Here is a 22,981-nt window from a genome sequence, read left to right on the forward strand (position 1 = left end):
TCCAGACCATGCTCGTCTGACCATACTGGTCTGACCAGACCACACTCAGCAGACCATGCTGCTCAGAGCATGCTCATCAGAGCAGCCCACGCTGCTCAGCAGCTACCTCAGGCAGGATGCGGCCACCAGGCATGCTGGAGGGTGGCCCTCCGATGAGGGACACGACGCCGTTGCAGTCCACGGTGCTGTTCCTCTTGATGCTGCGGCGCAGCGTGGGGAAGATGCGCGAGGAGCGGCTGCCCTGGCTGTAGCCGCTGTAGCCGCTGTAGCTGCTGCGCCGGTCGCGGCCGCGGATGGGGATGAAGAGCGAGTCCCTCCTGCCCTCGCTCTCCTCCACCGTGCTGTGCTCGTCGTCCGCGAACTCGTTCTCCGAGCCCGGGTCGCGGAAGCGCCCCTTGTAGCTGAAGATGCTGCTCTTGCTGTTGTGGCGGGAGAGGAAAGGGGAGCCCGGGATGCTGAGGAGAGACTGGGGGAGGAGGGGGAGCACAGAGTGAGTGCTGTGGTGTGGCAGCAGCTCTCTGGCCACAGAGAGAAACAGACAACTTTCCCAGGCATCGTTCTGGGAAAGTCTGTGAGAAGATCAGAGAAAAGAATGAGAAACAATTCTTATCTTAACTTGCTGCACCTGGTGTTTGTGAACCTGTGGAATGTGTTACGGAGATTTGTTTACTAAAGGGTGGTTTCTTAATTAGCCAATGGTGATGGTGTTTTGATTGGAGGACCAGTTAGATCCAGCTGTATCGTAACTGTCTATAAAAGTACGGCTTTCTTAATAAAGGAAATAATCAGCTTTCTGTAATACATGCAGTCTATATCAATTATTACCCGGTGGGGACCCGTTTGCCATGACACTTCAGTAAGGTGGGAAAATCATAAAGAAAGGCCTCATAAAATCAGGCCTTCTCTGGCTGATTTTAGAAGTCATTTCTTCTAAGGCAAGCTAGCATTTTGCAGTTCCCATGTGAAAGCTAATCCTGTTATGAGCAGTTCGTTAACAAAACCAATCTATTCCTGGGTCAAAAAAAACTGGCACCTGTATAAACTGTTTAGATAGAAACTACACTGTTAGGCTTAACTCTACACTGTTAATTAGAAAAATTAAAATTATCTCTTACAAACAACCTTCCCTGCACGTACACACTGAGGGTTTGAGTGACCAATCCATGCAGCACAACAACTTTTATTAACCAATAAGTAATTGGCAAGGAGCTACTGACCAATTGGAGTCCCACAGGAGGTCTGTGAAATTGTATAAAAACTGAGTTATGTGATTAAAGGAGCGCTTTTCCCACCATGGAGAAAATGGAATCCCATGTGCTGTACTCCCACAGTGAGCAGGATGGACACAAAGCACTGCTGGGTGGTTTCCCACAATCACTCAATGGTTTGGCTTGGGAGGGACTTTGAAGATTGTCCAGTTCCAGTCCCTGCCATTGGGGGGTGGAAACACTGCCTCAAGCTGCTCCAAGCCCTGTCCAACCTGCCCTTGTACACTTCCAGGAGTGGAGCAGCCACAGCTTCTCTGGGCAACCTGTGCCAGGGCTTCCCCACCCTCACAGAGGGGGAATTTCTTCCCAATATCCCATCCAGCCCTGTCCTCTGCACTGAGGAGCCATTGCCCCTTGTCCTGGCACTCCAGGTGCTTGTAAATGGTCTCTGTCCATCTGTTTCCCTGCCTCTCCAGGCCTGCACAGACCATCACCCCTCACACTCCTTGGCTGCACTGTGAGAGCTGCTCAGTGGAGGAGTTACTTGGCTGGATTGCTCAGGAACAATTCCTGCCAGGGGAAGTGTGTGTGAGAGTCACCAGCTTGGGCTCTAAGTGTTCTCCTGACCCAACATAGTTTAAGACAGTGGGCAGAACCCTTGAGATGCCAACGGGAATATAAAGCAGAATATTATCCTGACCTCAAGCAACCACAAACATTAGTGAAGGAACAGAAAACTACCTGGTTCATGATGGAAAACTTCCTTCCCAGCCTGTTATCTGGCAGCCTGAACGCTTTCCTCCTCATGCCATCCTCAGATTCTGATTTGAACACCTTCTCATTGTCACACTTCTCATCTCCTTCCGACAGCTCCTTGTCCTTCCGCTTCTTCCTCCTGTTCCGACGCTCCTTGGCACTCTTGGAACTGAGTTTGGAAATCTCCGAGGAGCTCCGGGACATCCTCCCCCCACCATCATCTTCCACAGCATCTTCAGACACTGTCCCTGCTGAGGTGACCATGGCAGCAGCCTGAGGGTGCAGGTAAGGGAAGGAAAAATAAATCACGTCTTGCCACCACGAAGGCTCCATATTCTGCTTGAAGAAAGAGTTTGGCTTAATGCACCTGAGTAAAAGACTTTTGGGCAGGACTGAGGGGCTCATTCTCTCCTTGGAAGAAACTTGCAGCCGGAATTTGTTAGAATTTTTATAGTCTGCTTGTGCAGGTAGTAAAATCAGCTTCTCTGGCAACCTGGGCCAGGGCCTCACCACCCCTACAGAGAGGAATTGTTTTTTTTTTCTCACCTGTGCTTCTTCCTGTTGCTTTTTCAATTGTTCCAACATGGCCTTGAATTCTGCCTCCTTCTGCTCTGCCTCCTCTAGGGTCGCCTGGTTCTGCTCCTCGTAGGCCATGGCCACCACAGCCAAAATCAGATTCACCAGGTAAAAGGATCCCACAAAGATCACCAGCACAAAGAAGATCATGTAGGTTTTTCCTGCCGCTCGTAAAGTCTGGAAGTGGAAGAGGATGGCAGAGGGATTAGAAAAGGGGGAAAAAAAGCAACTTCAGGCTTCCCTGACACGAGATGCAAGAGCAGATCCCAAGTTTCTTGACTTGAATGTTTCTAAGAAAATCCAGCAGTGCTGAATACTCCAGAACTCAGCATTTTCCCTGCACATTCCTTAGCCATGAGCACAAAAGGTGACACCCACCTTCTTCCCTTAAGAGAGCATCCAAACTGAAAAGAAGTCAGAAGCACAGTGTGAAACCCAATGCTCAGACTCCCTTAAAACAAACCAAATCAAGAAAAAGCTGCTTCAGCAAGGTCCCCAAAGCACCCTCAGGTCAGGAGAAAACTCTCAGCCCTCCAAAGAGCCTGAGCACCCTCTGTGAGCAGAGCTGAATGCTCACAGCCTCCTGCAGCCAGTGCTAAGGCTCCTCCCAAATTAATTCACAGCTCAGCTGGACCCACCATCCCTTCTGGACTTAAAGCCCAACACCTGCTGACAATAATGTTCCCCTTCCTCCCCCCAAAAAACCTCACTGTGAAGGTTTACTTGCACTCTTTTGGAGAGAAGGAATAAAACAAAGCTTCTCACATTTCTCTTTCCTGTTTTACCCGCAGATTCTCCCCACGTACAACACCAAAGTGAAGTGTTTACTTACTAACTGATACAAGTTTTCCCAAAAGTCCTGAGTCATAAGGCGAAATAAAGCCAGAAAAGCCCAGCTGAAGGTGTCAAAGCTCGTGTAGCCGTAGTTGGGGTTCCGTCCTGCCTTCATGCACGTGTATCCCTCTGGACATTGGCTGGGGAGGGACAACAGCCAGGTCAGGGCCCACTCTCCCAACAAACAGCAGCTCTTTCCATGTCATTTAAGTTCAGCAGACAAGGAGACAAGATTTCAGGAAAGCCCTGCTCTCCCTGTCCTATGGAAATGAGACGGTGCAAGGCGCAGCTGTTCCCTAAGCCTGAGCCCAAGGCAGGAGCTTGGGCCAGAAGGGTCTTCACAGCTGAAGGTCGGGGTGGAAAACCAACAGCACATGGCAAGTTCCCATTTCTGAGCCTCCATCCACCCTTCTCTGATTGGATTCAGAGGGAAATAATGCCACTGGCAACCACTGGTGGCCAGAGCTGATGTAATGTAATGATGGCATTTTCCCTGTCACTTTTCATGACAGGGAAAATGCCATCATTACATTACATCAGCAATGGATTCATAATTCGGTTAAGAAATTTGAAACCTGGTGAAGTAACATCAGAACCAACTGAGGAAGCAGCAGGGAATATTCCAAATGTTTTGCCAGCTTTAGGTAACATAGGGATAACTGATAGTTAATGAAGCTCAAACTGATTGTTCATGAAGCTCAACACTCACCCTGCATCTGAGCTGTTACCACAGAGCAAAGGGTCAGGGGCGCCAGGAATGATGTAAAAATTTGCTGAAGATGAAAAAGAAGAGGTTACATCCACACACATATGGAGTTAGAGGATTTAACAGACTATAACACTATCAAAACCTTCACTTAAAAGTCCCCCAAAAGCACTGCTGAGAAATTTATCAGTAAAAATATATTTTGGACTAATTAATTAGCTAAAAGAGCACATCCAAACCCTTCTAAAGGATGAATTCAAGTAGGAGCATCTGAACAAAAAAATATTAAAAAAAAACCCGAAAAACTTCTGCACACAGGTTTTTACTGTGAAAACCAGACACACCACAGCATGAACCATGTTGGAACTCCTGCATCGAGCCAAGTCAGGAGGTTTTAGAGACCCTCAGTGTAGAAATACCTACACATATTGTTGGTGTATTCCTCCCAGTCGAAGCCCCTGGAGCCATTATCCAGGAAGGTCTCGTTCACATTAATTGGCCAAATCACACACTTGTTCCTTAAATTGCCCATGAACAGCTGGAGCCCAATGAGGGCAAAGACACTGAGACAGAAAACTGTCAGGATCATCACATCCGACAGCTTCTTCACAGACTGGATCAGGGCACCCACGATGGTCTTCAAGCCTGTGGAGAAGGAAACAAGACTAGAAATCACTCCTGTAGAAGGAAAACACACTGAAAATCCAGATCAATACAGTACCTTAGAGTGACTCTACTCTGGGAAAGGTTGTGGCTGTGAATGGTGGAGGCTCCTGGGAACAAGAGTGTGTGGTCAGGATTTCCAGCCAGTACAACACTGGGATGGAGGCAAGGAATGGTCAGAACAAACCAAAATCCCTGAGATGGGGATTTGTCCCTGAGAGTGCCTGAGCCTCGCAGCAGGACTGCACAATGTGGGGAATCACTTCCCCCCACACACAAGGTTTGTCAAACGAGGATCAAATTGGGATTTGCTGCCACGAAAATCCTCGTGGACACGCTGAGCCATGTTCGAGCCGAGCTCGCTGGCACAGGCTGAAACAACTCACAGAGATCAAATACCTTTAACTCTCCACATCTTGGGTTTCTCCTGCTCATCTGAACTGTCTCAGCACTTCCCCTGCCTTGCAGGAGCAGAGTCTTGCCTTTCAGTGGCTTTGGTTACAGCCAGGGCAGGGCTTCACCCACAGCATTGGTGCTTTGGGATTTACCGAGGCCACTGGGATCGTTAACAGGATCAAAAATAAGTTATTCCAAAAGGAATCCTGCCGGTTTCCCACACCAGTCTGGTCGTGAGAGGCAGAACTTGTGAGTGGGGAGAACTCAGAATTAATTTTTAGGTGACAGGTCTAAGCTAGCTAGAATTTTGGATGCAGAAACAACCAAAAAACTGAATTAGGCTCCTTTAGTCAGCCTTTCTGGTGTGAAGTAGGATGATTCTGTGGTTTAAATGAGCAGTGAAGGGAGGAAGGAGAAAAAAAAAAAAAAAATCACTTCTGGATTTGGGGTCAGTCAGATCCAAGATTCCAGCTGAGACCACATGAACATTTTGCAATAAATCCTGGACCAGAAACCTTTGTCCCTCTCAACCTCCTCCTAAAAAACCCTTGTAGACCAACAGAGGTTAGACCCATCCCAGGAACATAAAGCTTCCAAAACAAACAGTTGCAGACACATTCCTCATAAAAATTCTATTTTGAAGTGTCATTTACTCCCATCATCCAAACTTTCCATGGATTTTCCAACACAGAGCAGGATTTTGCTGTTGTGGCAGACACATCACCCCCAGCACCTCTTGCCATGCTCATCCCATAGCTCTGCTCTGCACATGCACCCACGGGCATCAGCACCTGGGCTCCTGCTTTGGATGCTGCTCTCTCTCAGGTGTGCCAGGAGAAGTCTGGAACCAGGACAGGGCTGGCAACAGGAGAGATCCCAGTCCAATGACTGGGAACACTTCAACAAACACAACTCCAACAACTTCCAGCTGCAGCCACCACCCCATGCTCCGTGGGTCCAGGTTTTCCTGGATCCTGTGGAATGCAGGTGTGACCCAGGTGTGTCCCCACATGGCAAATAAAATATAAGAACTCAAGTGCCAATATGGAAAATTCCTTGAGACCATCAGGGTTTCGTACAGGTTTTCCACCAAAAAAAGACCAAAGGGATATTTTGGTGGCTTAGCTCATGGGTGTCACACAGTTTGCTCCTGTCACACAGATCCACAGAGAGCACAGAATTTTGGCCATGGCATGTCAAATTCTGGCGGTATTTCCCATTTTTATCTTGTCTCAAACACACCTTAATTCCAGTTATTGACAGAAAGTGCAGATGGCACTCAAAACACTAAAATGGGCTTCTCAGTAGCTCAGCACAGAGTTAAAACTCCCATTCCATGTGCTGAAGCAGAAGGGGAGTCCCTTTATATTTTAATATTGAGTGTATTCTAAAATCACCTTTTCCTTGCAAAATGATAGTGGTAAAACCCATAAAGAGCACTTTATGCTTTCCTACTAAATAAACCAAAAGGCCAACTACTCAAATGTTTTACACTGCTCCTACTGTCACAAAATGGAGGGGGCCAAGATATGTGCTGCAGAAACACACCTGATCAACCCCCCCCGCCCAAAAATGGATACAAAACCGCAAAGTTTTTGCCATTTCAGGTATGTTCAGTGTCCCCAACACCCAAACAGGATCCCCTTGGCTGTGTGTGGCAAATTGCCCCTTTTAGTCAATCAAAATATGCAGTAAATTGTCCCTCTAATAAAAATTACATCAAAAATGTGCTGAACTTAGCAGGGCTCAGCCCCAACCCCTGCTATTTGAAATAAAACTCTGTAAGTTTTGAATTCTCTGGAGAGAATGATCCAAATCTGAGCTGTTCTGCTCCCTTCCAGGGGAACACAAGGCATGCTGTCACACAGCCAGCAACCAGCTCCTGAAAGCTGCATCATCTCCACATTACTAGAATTAAGAAAGCAAAACACAGGCAAAACTGGTTTAACATCAATGCTTCTCCTCTGAGCAAGCCAGAGCTCTCTGAAGCAGGCAGAGAGAACGACAACCACCCCTCAGACCCATTCCTCATAGCAATTCCCAAAGGTCTTTTGCTCTTAAAAATCGCCAGACATGAAGGAAGGCTCAGTAGGAACATCACTCCAGCATGTTCTCACTGGGTGCAAGGAAAGCAGGTGCCATGTAGGAGCATCATCACCACCACCATCATCATCATCATCATGCACAACAGGCAGGTCCAGCTGATGGGGTTGGCAGTCTGGGATGGGACAAAAGGGATGAGCCCTACAAATCCACAGGCTGGTCCCTGGCAGCCTGAGAAAGAACCAGCACTGCAGGATCAGGGAATGCATGAGGGAACAAACCACAAAGGAACTGAGACCAAAACTCATTGAGGAGTTATTTTGGGTAACAGGTTGAGCACCTGGAATCCAGAAAGCTGGAAATGTCTGAGTGCCTGTAGGACCTGAGCCTTGAGCTTGACCTCAGAATTAGGGGCACTTTTGAGAAACCATGTGCACAAAGCTATTCTGTACAAAAATTCCGGATCAGGAAGTGTTCCAGGCCAGGTTGGACAGAGCTGGGATTAAACTGGTCTAGTGGAGGGTGCTCCTGCCCATGGCAGGAGGTGGAACAAGATGAGCTTTAAGGTCCCTCCCAACCCAAACCAGACTGGAATTCTGTGATTCTCAGTCCATAATGTCTCCAAGGCCACTGCTCACCCTGTGACACTCAGCTGAGTTACAAGCCCGGAAGCAGCTTTGGGAAGGGTGGTCCTGACAAGTCCAGCTCTGGGGTGGCACAGGAAATGGGCAAAAAGGTTTTAATTTTGGTTGGGTTTTGCTCTGTTGCTTTATAAAATTATTCCTAAAGCAACTCCAAAACAACTGACAACAACATGGCGAGTCCCTGAGCCAGAAACTGAGGAGGAGCCTGACCCTTTTCATCTGGAATTAAACTTAGCCCTTTCATGTGGAATTAAACTTAAAATAAAGCCTGGCTTTAGTCTCAGAGATCAGTATGAAATGTGCATAAAAAGGGACAGAAAAGTATGGAGTAACAGCCTGTTCATCCCATAATATGATGGCCCAGGAGCCTTGATTTCAAACTGTTACACAGACTGCAAATCCCATCCAAAAAATCCCAGTGTCATTTCTGAGGAATGAGCAGTGCAGGAGGGGAGGGGAAATACAGAGAGGAGACACACACAAGCCCAGCCTTTAATGCTGAATGGTTCTCACCTGGAATTACAGAGATAGTTTTCAAAGCTCGGAGAACTCTGAAAGTTCTCAATGCTGAGACATTCCCAAGGTCCACAAACTCTGTGACATATCTGCAATGAGGGAGGTCACACACAAAAAACACCATGACAATACACACACCAAAATAAAACAACAACTACAGACAAAGCAATACATCACTCACAGGGGCCTGTACCCGACAGCTAAACACCAACCGGGGCCGCCTTACCTGGAATTACAGAAATAGTTTTCAAAGCTCTCAGAACCCTGAAAGTGCGCAGAGCTGAAACATTGCCTAGGTTTACAAACTCTGTTATATACCTGCAGAATTAAACCAGAGTTAATGGCACCGTTGGGGTCACCTTCCTTTGCATAAATTGTCTGCTTGTAGGAAACAGCTTGTGATTTAAAACGCTTCAGAACTGGCATTGAAAAGAGAGAGAGAGACAAAGGTGCAGGGGTAAAATATGGTTTAAGTCTCTCTGCTCCTCAACCAGTTTGTCCAGGTACATGGTTGGATATCCATCCTCACCTGGAATCATGGAATGTGCTGAGCTGGAAGGGACCCCAAGGATCATCCCCTCGGGATGAAGCTGCAGCCCCCAGTGAGTCTCCCCTCAGCCTCTTGTCCAGCCAAACAGACCCAGAGCCCTCAGCCACTCCTCCAGACCCTCCCCATCCCCTTGTCCCTGCTTCCGACCCTCTCCAACAGCTTCAGATGTTTTTCATATCATGGTGCCCCAAACTTCACAGGGTCCTAGAGAGAATTTGAAACTCTGAATCTCTACAGAAGAAGACAATAGTAAAAATGCCAAATATTTGAGGAGATTTGGTGACACCACCCTGAGCAACCTGGGCTAGTGGGAAGTGTCCCTGCCCATGGCAGAGGGTGGGACTGGATGAGCTTCAAGGTCCCTTCCAGCCCAAACCAATCCATGATTCCATGACTGTACCTCAAATCAGGGGTTTCAAGTATATTTGCTTCAATTCATGTTTTTTAAGAAATCATAATCATCTTCTGCTTTGATTAACATCCTTCCATTTAATTAGTATCCTTCATTTTAATTAGCATCCTCCACTTCTGATTCTTTATGCTTCAATGTCTGTTTGTGAGCCACAGGAAGGTTTGATTCTCTTTTTCCAAGCAGATAAACCCAAGGTATACAGGGGAGAAGAGACTTAGTGCAGAGCAACAGGGTTATATTTTACCCCAGCTTAGAGAATATTTCCTCTGTGCCACGTGGGGAGAAACTGGCTATGAAAAAGCAAAGAAATGCTCAACCCTCAAGATTTTTCTTGCGGCAGAAAGGCCTCAAGGGCTTCAAAAAACTCTTAGTGTGGTTTAAATAATGCCCTTGACACAAAAAGAATTGTACAGAGCCTACAGGCAAAGCCTGGCCTCTGGAAAGGAAAGTGTTATAAACACCACTGGGGGATTTGGGACATTCCTTGCAGACCCGTGCCTTAAAACTGGTGGCATTTGGTAATTTCTGGAGAAATTAAGGGATCAATAATTCCCAGCTGGGATTTGGTCTGTGTGCACCCACACTGGGAGTTCACACTGGGCACAGCAAATCCCCACCTGCTCTGGACTAAAACTCAGGTATTGGAAGCTGCTGGTTTTTGGCTTTTCATGGACAACGTTCAACTCTCTGCATTTAAAGAGTTTATTTAAATAAAATAATGAAAGATGCATATAATTTAAATAAACAAAATGAAAGGTAGAAAAAGAGCAAAACCTCAGGAAACTCAACAATCTTGGGTGCAGAAAAATATGATTAAAGTGTTTTACTTCAGCTCAGGTGCTCTGAACCCTTGGAAATGCAGCTCCTGAGCCTTCCTCTGTGATCTCTGCTCCATCAGACTTTGGTGAACATGGGAGCCCAATCATGCCACGTGCAATACTCCAAAACTAAGTGTGAAAGGGCAAAAATATTTCTTCCACCAGCAACTCTTTGTCACTGGTACTCACCAGAACCAGTGACAAAGACCAGGCGTCCATCAGCAGGACTGAGGCTGAGCCAGTGTCAGCTCAGGGCAAAAAAATGGAAAACATGGAAAAAAACAGGAATTTATGGTGTGTTTCCTGATGTGACTCAGACATGCCCATGATCCTCAGTATCAGCCCAATCCAGCACAAGAGGAAAAAAAAAATGAGGAAGGAAAATCAAATGTTTCCTTTCTGACACTGCAGCTTCATGGGAAATGGGTTAATAATGGCTTATTAACAGGTTATTAATGGGTTAATCACAGTCCAGCGTCCAGTCACAACCCAAGGAGAAAGGAGTGGTAGAGACTGGAATTTAAAGATATTTGGTTCCTATGCTGATCTGCCCCTCTGGTGCATGGATCAGCTAAAATCTTGTATTAATCAAGGCAATTTTCAGAAAATCCTATTTTTCTTTTCCGTAGCAACTCCACTAACTCCGTGCTGTTGCAGTTTACAGCGGAAATCCCATCAGGCTAAAACTTTCCTTGGAAAAATCAAGGAGGATCATCGAAGTTTTCCTTGATCTCCTTTTTCCTTACACACCTACCCTCTTGCCAAGGCCTCGTCCCCTCCCAGGCACAGAAATCCCTGGAAAACACAACTTACGCCATCATGATGACGCTGAAATCCAGCCAGTTCCAGGGATCCCTCAGGAAGGTGAAGCCATCTATACAGAAACCTCTGGCAATGATTTTCACGAGTGATTCAAACGTATAAATCCCGGTGAATGTGTACCTGGGACAAGGAAAGGTCATTTTAGTACTGAAAAGAGGTGAATTGTAAAGACTTTGATTTAAATAAAAGGCTCCAAAAGAGTAAAAAACAAAAAGAAAACACAAAAAACCAAAATGAAAACAATTAAAAAATAACCCCCCCAAAAAACCCCAAAATCCAAAGCAAACTAAAACAAAAACAAACACACAAACAAAAAAACCCCAAAAAAACCACAGACAAAGAAAAAAAACCATGGGGAGCATGCAAAAGAAAAGCACGGGGAGGAACAGGGTCCTCAAGGGAACAAACTCAGCATTTTGGGAGGTTCTTACAAACACAACATTTGGTACTTAAATGCAACAATTCCTACTTACTCCACATTCTTTGACCATTCTGGCGGGTTACTAAAAGTCATGAATACACAGTTGGTCAAAATAGTGCACATAATGATCATGCTAAATACTGTGGGACAAAGTCAAGGAGCAAAGGGACACACGGTGGCTCTACATCCCCTTAAAGTCCCCAGAGGTCACTGACTGAAGGAAAATCCAACCATTTCCAGGCTATTCTCTGTGGGCTGCTAATGAGGGCTGAGATGCTTCCAGCAGCCATGGGAAATAAAACTATTTATGTTTTTATGTGTTGTATTACATACAATATCTATATGCTGCATACACTGTATTATATACAATATTTACATACTACATATTTTAATATACTGTATTACATAACATATGGTATATGCTATATATACTGTATTATATACAGTATTTATATACTGTATTTTTATATACTGTATTAGAGATACTATCTATATACTACATAACATACATACTATATAACTGTATATACATATACAGTTTTATATGCATATATAACTATATATACAACTATACATAGTCAGAACTATATATACATATATAGTATATAACATATATGACTATATAAGTAGCATTTTATGTCACTATTTGGTGAATTTTCTGTTTTATTTCAATTTAATATACTTTTTAAATTAGTTTTATATAAATCAATGTTATATTTTCTGGTATGACTCAGCAACTCAATTTAGAGACCTAAATAAACCTTGCCCCCAAATCCATCTATTCAGTAACTCCTGAATTAGGAGCAGAGTGGTGAAATCCAGATATTTGACTTCCAAAATTATTTCAGGAGACTCAAACAGACCCCAGAGCCTCCAGCAGCACCTCAGGCTCAGCATGGCAGAAATTCATCCCTGAGCTGCACATCCAGGTGGAGAAAAGGCCACAAGAAACAACTCAGAGCCAAAGAAAATATTCCCAAGTCAACTCTGAAAAGATGGAAAAGCTTTTCTTCCACCTGAGATACAGGAAGGGAGATTGTAGAAGCCTCTAAACCATGTGGATGTGTTTCCATTTTAGAGCCATTTTCTAAAAATAAATAAATAAACAGGGTGAAGCAGCTCAATCAATAAAATACATTCTTTTTCTCCTGAGAACACCATCAGATGGTGCTTACAAAGCCCTACAATGGGAGGGAGATTTTGGAAGAGCTTTGCCATTAGGAGGATGTTTTAGAGATGCCAAAAGAGCAAGAAATTAGTGTCTAATTACAGACAAGGTGGCTGTGGCTTGTTCTCCAGATAAAAACTCTATTTATTTCTATGTAATATTTTAGTATTTATTTCATTATATTTTAATTCAATTTAACCATTTCAGTAGCTTTTAAAGCCTAACTCTTCTTCACAGGAAGCACAACCTTAAGCCACTTCTGTTCCAAAACTCATCCACGTGTGAGAACAGGGTAAATAAAGGAGAATTTCCCTTCATTGGATGTGGCTAAAGAACTGCTTTTTCCTTCAGTAAAAAACTGGATTTTGTGCATATTCTGCACCTGCCAGGTGCAGGACTGGCATTTATATTTGTGAACTGGGCAAAAGACAACAGCTAAGAGATTTTCAACAAACACACAAATGTAATTCAGTAATAAAAAGGATATGAATGTATCAAAATTTTAATAGCTATTCTTCTAAACAGATTAAAAGGACTTAAAATGTACAAGGCAGGTGTGGCACTAAATCGGAAGAGTGTTTTCCCTCTGTTTAGTACTACAAAGGTCTGCAGAGAAAAAAAAGAGAGAGAAAGAGAGAGGGAGTTAATGCAGGAAAATCATAGCAGGAATTGTACAAAGTTGACAAAATTCCAGGGTAAAAAATAGCATTTTCTGTTTGGCTTTTTTTTTTAGATAATCTTCTTTATGAAGCTCCCACTAGGATACAACACACCCTTACATCACAGGCATCACCCACCAGGACACCAGGGGTAATTCTACTCCAAAATTCCATTTAATTTGAGACCCCAGACAGGGCAGAAGCCAAATCTCCCACCCAAGCCCCTCCTTCCTCTCGCACACCCCACTATTCCTTTCTAAGGATGAGAACCCAGGTCCCCAGAGCCCCAGGAGCAGCACTGAGGAGCAGATCTGGCACAGCCCCTGCCTCCTTCCTGCTGGAATCTGAAATGTAAAGAACTCTTACAATTTGAGGCTTGTAAGCTAGAATTTAAAATTCAACACAGGATTTGATCTGAGTCCTTGGAAAAGGCCTTTAAACTTAAGTGTTAGAGGTGAGAATGTGGATTTAGAGCTTAAAGTAGAGACACATTAAGCTAAATAAAGGAAAGCTTAAAGTTTTAGAGTTTAAGATACAGAAAAAATAAAAGTAGTTACAGAGGTGAAGGAGTTTAGAGTACAGCACTACAGGTTTGTGTGTTATGATTGGCTAAGAAAGTTTACACTGCAGTATGGGTCTATAAGATGAAATATTTAAGGATTGGGTCAGAAACATAAATATCTTTGCTAGCAGTGTTTCATTGGTTAATAACTCTTTAAAAAGTCTTGTGACTTTCTGAATTATGCTGTAACAATGTGAGCTGAACTCACACTTTTTACTTATACAGAAAATAAGAAAATAAACTGCATCACTAAAAACGACTCAGAGGTCTTGTCTCAAACTTATTCAAAACCCCCCACAAGTGAATTATCACACTGCCCAAATAACCACAACAAATCCTGCTGTTACAAATCCCTGGGAAGAGAGACTGACAGGCAAACAGGACCAAAAGGTGGTGGCAGTGTCCCCCAGCCCAGCAGACACAGGTCACCCACCATCCCCAGCACAGCAATCTCACTGCTTTTCCCTACAGAGCTGATGAAGATGTGAGGTTCATTTCTTCATTCAGAACCTCTGGAATGAATTTCAGGTTCATTTCTTCATTCAGAACCTGTGGAATGATCCATGTGAGCGTGGGGCAGAATTCTGCTGGTCCATCTCCCTGCAGAGAGCAGCACCAGGAGCATCAGGGGCCAACTGGGTCTGTGGGTGCTTCACACCCAGAGCTCCCACCATCCCAGCCAGAGGGAAAAATGCAATTTGTGTGCACTGAGAAGCCAAAGCCCTTTCCCTGGCACCATTTATCCTGTTTTTATTCTCTCCAGGATGGCCCCAAAGCACAGCTGGACTCACTCCTGCCTCTAACCCCCAGCTGGCACAGCCCTGAGCTCAGAGCCCAACCCCAGGGAATCCACCAGGGCTCTCTGCCAGCAGAGGCTTCCCCAGGAGACTCACTCTTAGGAAATTTGTCATTTTCCTCGTCAATGAAACAACATGTTTGAGCTCGTTTGGTTAAATTAGACCATTGAACAGTAAATTATTTGCAAAGGAAATCAAAATCAGATTGTGGTTCAGCACAGATAGAGGAAGGTTTGTTAGCAGAACCACTAATGCATCCCCACCAAAAGCACTTTAAAGACAGCCCTGGGCAGCTCTTGAATTGCAGCATCAAGAATTAATGACCAGATCATGCTGGCATGGACAAACCTCCTAAAAGACCCAAAGTTTTGCAAAATTGCCGTTACAGAGTGCTCAGGGGACACCCAGTTCTAGGAATCAGCTCTCCCCTTCCCTGACACCACAAACTTTCCAGGACTCACATTCCCTTCCTCTTTAAGTCTCTTTAAAAAGGATCTCCCAACTCTCCCACACCTTTTGAGCAATGAACCCTCCAGCAGGACCATGCTGGACATTACGTGGGATAAGGGGAGCTGGAGGAAAACAGGAACTTCCCAAACCCCACAGAGCGCTGAGTGTCCAGTCATTCATTCCTTGGATTTCTCCAGGGATGGGGACTCCAAACCTCCCTAGACAGCCCCTTCCTGACCACCCTCTCCATGGAGAAATCAAAGTTTTCATCCCACTGCCTATCAAACATGAACTCCATGTTCTCCTTGCTTAGTCCCTCACCTGTTATGCGACTGTATCTAAGACAGTTCCTTGTTTTCTCCCTGTGCTCTGCCCAGATTTCTCCTTTTAGACTACAAAACCTGTTGAATTGTTCCTGCCTGTAAAGCCCATCATCCCTGGGTCTTTCAGCACAGCCCTCACACCAGTGAGGTGTCAGAATTCCAGCCTGCTCACGGATTACGACAGCTCCAAAATCCACCATTCCCCTGTGTACCCTATAAAATCCTGAATAAATCTCCACTTGGTCTTGTCAATAGAAAGGAAAGCCCAAAAGCCAAGAAGTGTTTGGCAATTTAAACCCTCTCTTAGTTTTCCATTCTGCTGCTGACATATTAAAACTCTATTTCAAAATGGCTGCAAGTTCTTAAAACATTTTCTGGATCTGGGCCAAGAACATCCTTAAGAGCTTTTAAGATGTGCTGAAGCAAAGCTCAAAACTCAGAAGAAGGTGATACCTGGAAAAAGGTATTTTGCAGTCAGTTTAAGAGATGGTTTTGTCTGGTTGGACTTCCCAAAGCCTCCCTTTGTTGTTAGAGCAGTGAAAAAACTCCATCCTCTTTAGTTTCCATCAAGTCCATCAGGACCCACCAAAACCTTGGAATTAGGTTTCATAAAAAGAAGGTTTCATAAAAATCAATCTGCAAAATGATGACTGTGCTTGGGAGAGCAACAGAACCAAATGGGGGATGACAAGAATCATTCCAGCTCCATCAAGATTTAAATCATTCCTGCTTCCTGCAGGTTTGCCACTGAGCAGTTCTATAATGGCTGAGGAGTGAGGGGGAGTGGGCAGGAGATTTAAGAAGCAAACAGCTTTAGGAACAGCCTCAGAACATATGGGAGCACATTCCTGCAGCAGTGACACGATGTGGAGCAAGGGAGAGTGGTGACTTCCTGGTGACACCCTGAGCGAGCCACTGGGACTGCTGGAAAAGGCATTTACAGCAAACTCGGGCACTCTGTGGGCTGAAGAATTACAGACGCAATCAGTCCTGAGAGCAGCCCTCAGGAGAAGGGTTTGACGTGCCCCAGGAACCCCCCGAGCCTGGGCTGAACCCCCTCTGCCCTGCTCAGGTGAGACCCCACCTGCAAAGCTGCCCCAGCCCTGGGAGGATGTGGAGCTGCTGGAGGGAGTTCCAGATTTTTAAGAGTTTTAAGGACCTCACAATCTGCCTGTGCAAGGAAATCCACTCTGCCTCCTGGCCAGAAATAATTCTCCACCCTTTCCCGCATCACGAGTGGGCTGCAGTTGTTTAGGAGATGGGAGCAGATTCCACACTTGGCATTCCCTGATCCCAGCTCTGCATGCCTGGATCCACAGCACCAACAGCCAACAGCTCCATCACACTCTGCCTTCCCTCCAACACCTGGAGAGGACTGCAGAACATGACTGCCAGGGAATCCAATCTCCTTTCTTCAGTCTTTCCCTTCCACACTCACTTTTCCTGCTCCTTTGAAGCCAACTGGAGAGTCAGAGTGGAAGAAAAAACACCATTAAGCACTCAAGACCTGGGAAAGGCAATGAGACGATGGAAATAAGAATAAAAATCTGATTTTTGGGATGGTTCTGACTCTTTCCCCTGTTTTGGTGACTTCACTGAAATGCAAACCCAGGAATGGTGTCGTGACCTTGCAGAGTCACCAGCTCTCCCTGCAGACACCACGGGCCAAGACTCCTAAGGCACATTCCAGAGCCAGACGTGCCTCCTGCAGCTGGTCCCTCATATCCCTGTGATTTTCCTGGGCCAAGGTGACATTCTGGACCCACAGGGCCCGTTTCCAAACCTAGCATGTGACTTGACAAAGCTGCAAGTCACTCCCTTGGCATGAAGGCTCTGGAGAGATTCTCAGGTGCTTCTGTGGCAGCCATAGGTGACCTCAGACGTCCCAGCCCAACCTCAGATGTGTGTGCAGACACTCTTCCTTTTCCCACTGAAATCCATCCACCTAAACTTCTCCACAGCCTCAACTCATAGAATATCCAGGGACCTTCTGCTGCCTCATCACTGCAGCCTTTGCAGAAGCAGGAGCACCTTCACCTCATTCTGCAGCAGGGATGGAATTTGAGGGAATTGGAAATGGAAGGTTCTTGAGGAGAACGGCCCAACCTGGCAAACACCATGTCCAGAGGGAAAGAACAGGGTGAGGAGGTGCTGAGGAGGGATGGACTGGGCCATGAACGGATCAGAAGGAAAGAGAGGTGTATAAGATGGAAAAACATCCAAAATAGAAATCCTGACTGTAGGAATGAAAGAGGAGGAAGGCCTTGATGTCTTAACACACACTGAAGGATTTAAGGCCATGAGGCTGCTCTGCTCCCAAGGCTGGGGCGGCTCACACAGGGATTTTCCTGAATTTTGTATGCACATGTGAACGAGGAAGTTCATGTACCTGCCTTTTGGATGTATTAATTGAAATGGTTTGAGTTTCCATAATAAAAAAGGGTAACTATTGGTCCTACCCTGCACTTCAGGCCAGGAACTGGAAGGCCATTACAAGTTGTAAATCAAAGAATCATGGAAAAATTCTTTCTGGTCCTTACACAGAGACAAAGATGAGCTAAAGCAGCTCCCAAACCTGCTACCTGTGAGCAAAGGGATTCCAGATTCTCCTCAGAGTCATGATTTACCCCTCACTTCAAGAGGGGTAGAATGTGTCCAGAGCTGGGAACAAGTTGAACTTGATCCTGGAGGTCTTTTCCAACTTCAAGGATTCTGGGATTCTGTGACTTCTATACTGCAAAATGAAACTGAGCAGAGGAAAGAGCAGCACCTTGGACAGAACCATTGCTGGGCTACAAACCCAGGACTTGTGACTCCTATGCTACGGTTCTGTTTGCAGGTCACACTGTTTCTCCTTTAAATATCAGTTTACAGGTGCTGGGAGGTTCAGCTGCTCTGTTAAAATGCAGTTTCAGTTTCCTTAGACAAACCAAGATCACCGTGTCCTCCTGCAGGGAAAAGGAACCAGCTGATTCGTCCCTGTGCACACTGCAAAAGCAAAGACCTGTGATGCAAAGCCTTCTGGAGGGGTGGGGGGGTGGGGGGGGGGGAAATCTTGGAAAACTTCCCATGATTCAAGAAGATTCGTTATTCCTGATGATTCAGAGAAGGGCCTTTTTTAATGGCCTTAAAAAAAATTCTTTGTGGAAAGTCACTGACTATTGGAAGCAGCAAGGAGCACTAAGGCAAGGCCATGCTGAGATGGACACAACAGATGACAGGAAGGGAGCAGAGGATTCAGGGTTTGTGGGGACAGCCAGACCCTGCTCGAGGTCAGCAGGGCTGGGGGGGTTTGCTCCCGTCTCCAGAACCTTCCCTGCATCTCAGCCCGCCAAGGATTCCACACAGCGCTCCCAGAGATGTGACAGATGCCTTCAGAGAGGGAATGCAGCTCATTTCTTTCTCTCAAAATTAAAGGTTTATTAATAGTCTTGTGTTGGGAGGCAAATGTGGAGACGGATGCAGCAGGAGGGAAAACGGGGTTCCCTGTGCCTCCTGTTTGGGGTGGAATGTTGAGAACCAGGGAGCTCTGCTCACTGCCCCTTCAGCACTGCCCCTTTCTTCAGCCAGAAAAAAACATGAATCGGCCTAATTCTCCTATTGACACCACCCCTTCACCTCACAGACACAGAAAGGCTTCAAAACTCTGGCAGTGGGATCACAGACACATCCTAACACCTCTGTGGTGGGTGAAAGGGGTCGAGAGACCTTGGGAGTTCTCTCAGGAGGGTGGGGAGGGCAGACAGAGTGCCCAGAGAAGCTGTGGGTGTCCCTGGATCCCTGGAAGTGTCTAAAGCCAGGTTGGATAGGGCTTGGAGCACCCTGGGATAGTGGAAAGTGTCCCTGTCCATGGCAGGGGTGGAACTGGGTGAGTTTTAAGGTCCCTCCCAACACAAATTCTATAATTCTATGACCTGTTCTCACCAGAATCAGATTGGGTTAATAAAGACAAAATATTTGTTTAATAAATAAAGAGTATTCCTGAGGATAACTAAGCTGCCTTCTTCCCACAGCAGCTCCTGGTAGTGTATCTCCTGGAGGAACACATCAGCTGGGCACCATGATGCAAGACACAAATCCCCAAATTTCACAGCCCTGTTCTGAGTCAGAACCTGCCCTCGGCACTCTGGACACAAGAATTAATTGACACAAACAACCATTAAATTAATCAGTGTGAACACAGTAAAGAAGGATCAGTTACACTCATCACTCCCCAAATTCAGCAGATTTCATGAGAATGATGCCCTGCCAGCCTCAGAGTCACTTCTGAGCATGGCACAAATGTCTGTCCCAACAAAAACTCTGACCAAACTCACTGGTCACCCATGACACAGATTCCACATGCAGCCAGTTCTGAGTTCTGAACAGCCACATCACAGCTCCTGTCACCCACACAGCTCAATCCACAGCTCCCCCAGAGGCACAGCTGAGCCTCAGTTGAGAAGGTGACTATCTCAGACGGCTCAATTAGACTTGTATCAAAGTAAGCAATGAAATTAAACACTAAAGAACCTCAGTTTTGCCTTCTAATAAAATCAGTGACCATGCCCCTCATTCCATCACCAGTGGGTCCCTCTCCTTCATCTCCAGCAGAGTTTGCCAACCATTCCCTCACAACACCATTTCTTCAAACACCTCAGCACCCATAAATGCTTCCTGCCACATCACCTTAGACAAATAAAAATCAAGATGAAAGTGAGTTAATTAGTCTCCTTTTTTGCCATGATTCTGTGTCCCAGTGCTTCATAACCATCAACTTCAGACTGAATTCCATATAAGTGATGAAATACACACTGAAACCCTTACTGTTACCTCTCAATTAAATTCTTCTTATTGCCCTGATAGTTAAAATCGGCACATTAGCACAACTTGAACTATTTTTAGTTTCCAGAGCTTGTTCTCCTAACTCTATCCTTAAAGACTGATCATATCACCACTATAAAACCTCACAGAAAAATATACAAGAAAACAAAACAACCAAACCATCCCCATCCAAGACTCCCTTTCTTTATCTTCTGTTTAAACCATACCCAAACCTGTAAGTTCCCAAGAAAAAAAGGCACTTTAGCAACTCCTTCCTTGCAGACTCACTTTCTGGGTCATATAATAAGGGTCAAAGTCCTCCAGTGGCACAGCAACCAGCCCTTTAGGGATGTCCCCGTAGATGAAAGGCAAATTCTTGCCCGCCTCAAGGTCACTGTTTGGTTTTGGTTTGCTGTCTTCATCGTCGTCCCGGTGGCTGCTGTCCTGCTTGGAGCGCTGCTTCTTCTTCAGCTCCGCAATGTGTTTCTCGATGTTGGCCAGGGACTCCGGAGTGAAGGGTTTAAAACTCTCGGGGCCTGGTGGTGCGAGCAGCCGCGCTGCCATCTTTTCATCCTGCAGCAGCTTCTTTAGAGATGTTGCACCCCGGGCAGGTCAGCTCTGCGGGGAGAAAACACAGGCACAAGGTGAGAACCGCACAGGCAGAGCCACGGGGAGCCCTGCTCTTCACATCCCCACCGAGGTGATGCCTTGAGAGGCACGCTAGAACAGAGCTAGACAGAGCTAAAGAATTAAGTAGGGATTTATTAAAAGGATATCCTCAATGGATACACCTTGGGCAGTACAAGAGCCCAGCCATGACTCTTGCTGTCCACCCAAGATGGCTCATTGCCTCTTGACTCATTGTTCACTCAAGATGGACAATGGTCACAAGTTTTTCATACAATTATAAATTTTTATTTATACTTTTCAGGCCCTGAGGCTGTAGGTGATGCCTTGAGAGGCTCCTAGAACACAGCTACACAGAGTTAAAGAATAAAGTATGGATTTATTAAAAGGTCTTCAAAGAATGCACCTTGGGCAGTACAAGAGCCTGGCCAGGGCTACACCCAAGATGGACTCTCAGTCATGAGTTTTCACACTTTTATAAGTTTTGGTCCATTTCTATATTGGCATTAACTGTTCAATTACAGCTCCAGGTTATGAAGCCCCATCCTCCCAGTTTTGCTCTCCTCAATTTGCTGTTGTTTTATACTTTTTGGTACCAAAGCTGCAGCACTGTCCTTGGTTCTGGGGCTGGAAAAGGATTGTTTTGTCTGACTGAACTGTGAGGAGAACTTGCTAACACTTTATATGAAGTCAGAGTTATATACCAATGCAGTACGGAGTCTGGAAAATATGAAAGGTAAAACTGAAGGCATCAGAGTGAGGCACAGACCTGCTGGTTTCATCCCCAAAACGAGCTCCAGGCATGTGCACACCTGTCACTAGTGCCACTTCACTGAGTTCTACAAGCAAGAAGCAGCTTGTAGGATCTCCCCCAACCCCGATGGTGGCCACCCCAACTTGGGCCTTCCTGAACACAAACTATTCAAGAAAAAACATTCTGAAAAGCAACTTCATCTTCAAAGCCACTATTTTCCTGCAAAAACAATTTGATCAGTCACTGCTCTCAGCAAAACTGATTTTTAGACAAAATTCCAAGCCAGCTCAAGCTGGACCAGCTCTGCAACGGGAAGTCAAATCTCACCCTTTCATTTTACAGATATAGAATTATATAAGAAACCCCTCCCTGTGAGGGAAGTGTCCAAGGCCAGGCCGGAGAGGGCGTGGAGCAGCCTGGGACAGGGGAAGGTGTCCCTGTCCACGGGAGGAGTGGGACTGGATGAGCTTTAAGGTCCCTCCCAACCCAACCTATTCCATAATTCTATAAATTATGAGGGTTTCTATTAATCTGAGGCCATAAAAATGAAATAATTTAAAAATACTTCCATCAAGCACAACAGTAATTTCTGAAGGTTCAATTTCTCTGATTAGACACAGGGTCTTGTTGGCATCAGATACACCACAAACAACAAAAGCAAAGGGAGGGCTGCAGGGCACAGGTGAGGACAAGCTCCCAGAGCCTCCAGCCTGCCCTGGCAGGGTTTGCCCCATCCCTCCATGGAGCACCTTGTGCTCCTCACCCACTGCCATGAGCAGCAGAGCTGGGAGGAAGTTGGTTCCCCCGAATGTAGCCACCCACCAGAGCTCTGCAGCTCTGCTCCTCGTGCCAGCTCCAGAACCAGCAGCAGGAATACCTTGCATTTCTGAGCTGCTGCTACCTCGGCAGGCTGTTCTCACTCCAGAAGAGGCCAAGGGAGAGAGGGATGACAGAAACCCTGCACTGATGCAACAGCACTGCAGTGCTGCAGGCTGGAAGAGAACCCAGTCTCGACACAGTGCTTGGGGAGGGACCCAAACACCAAATCCAAGAGGAAAGGCACAAAAACCATGAGGATATGGCACAGAAACCGTGAGGATATGGCACAGAATAAATCCCAGAGCTGCCTGCGATAAGGTCCCTCAAGCAAGGAAAAAGATAAGCAGTAAGGCCAGATCTTTTAAGGCAACACAAACATAGCACCCAAATAAATATTAAAGATCTGGAGAAAAGAATTACTTTCAGTTTCCTTGGAAACTATGACATGGGGCTGAATTGTTAAAATTCAGCTATTTCAGCATGAGGTCAAGCACCCCCAGCCTGCCCAGGCCATGAGGATGGCACTGAATTCACGTGGGAGGAGCTCAGGGAAGCTGAAACTGAGAACCACAACTCTCTGGACGGCAGTGGGCTTCAGGAATAAATAAAACCAAATAAATAACTGAGTCCTTGGTAAGAATACCTGGAGACCCC

General features: G+C 45.8%; 1 protein-coding gene across 1 annotated transcript in view; it reads right to left on the minus strand.

The window, feature by feature from the left end:
- Positions 1 to 22,981, minus strand: part of SCN8A (sodium voltage-gated channel alpha subunit 8) — a 57,073-nt gene that overhangs the window by 27,172 nt on the left and 6,920 nt on the right. The window contains exons 2-12 of the mRNA XM_059872023.1: positions 20,416 to 20,745; positions 13,021 to 13,139; positions 11,418 to 11,507; positions 10,936 to 11,064; positions 8,340 to 8,431; positions 4,504 to 4,725; positions 4,084 to 4,147; positions 3,373 to 3,514; positions 2,511 to 2,717; positions 1,950 to 2,237; positions 107 to 466 (exon numbers count right to left, since the gene is read on the minus strand). Coding sequence (XP_059728006.1) covers positions 107 to 466; positions 1,950 to 2,237; positions 2,511 to 2,717; positions 3,373 to 3,514; positions 4,084 to 4,147; positions 4,504 to 4,725; positions 8,340 to 8,431; positions 10,936 to 11,064; positions 11,418 to 11,507; positions 13,021 to 13,139; positions 20,416 to 20,691 — 1,989 coding nt within the window. The 5' untranslated portion in view covers positions 20,692 to 20,745. The remainder of the gene's footprint in view (positions 1 to 106; positions 467 to 1,949; positions 2,238 to 2,510; positions 2,718 to 3,372; positions 3,515 to 4,083; positions 4,148 to 4,503; positions 4,726 to 8,339; positions 8,432 to 10,935; positions 11,065 to 11,417; positions 11,508 to 13,020; positions 13,140 to 20,415; positions 20,746 to 22,981) is intronic.

The sequence above is a fragment of the Haemorhous mexicanus genome, chromosome 33 (assembly GCF_027477595.1).
Source record: "Haemorhous mexicanus isolate bHaeMex1 chromosome 33, bHaeMex1.pri, whole genome shotgun sequence".
Classification (NCBI taxonomy): Eukaryota; Metazoa; Chordata; class Aves; order Passeriformes; family Fringillidae; genus Haemorhous; species Haemorhous mexicanus.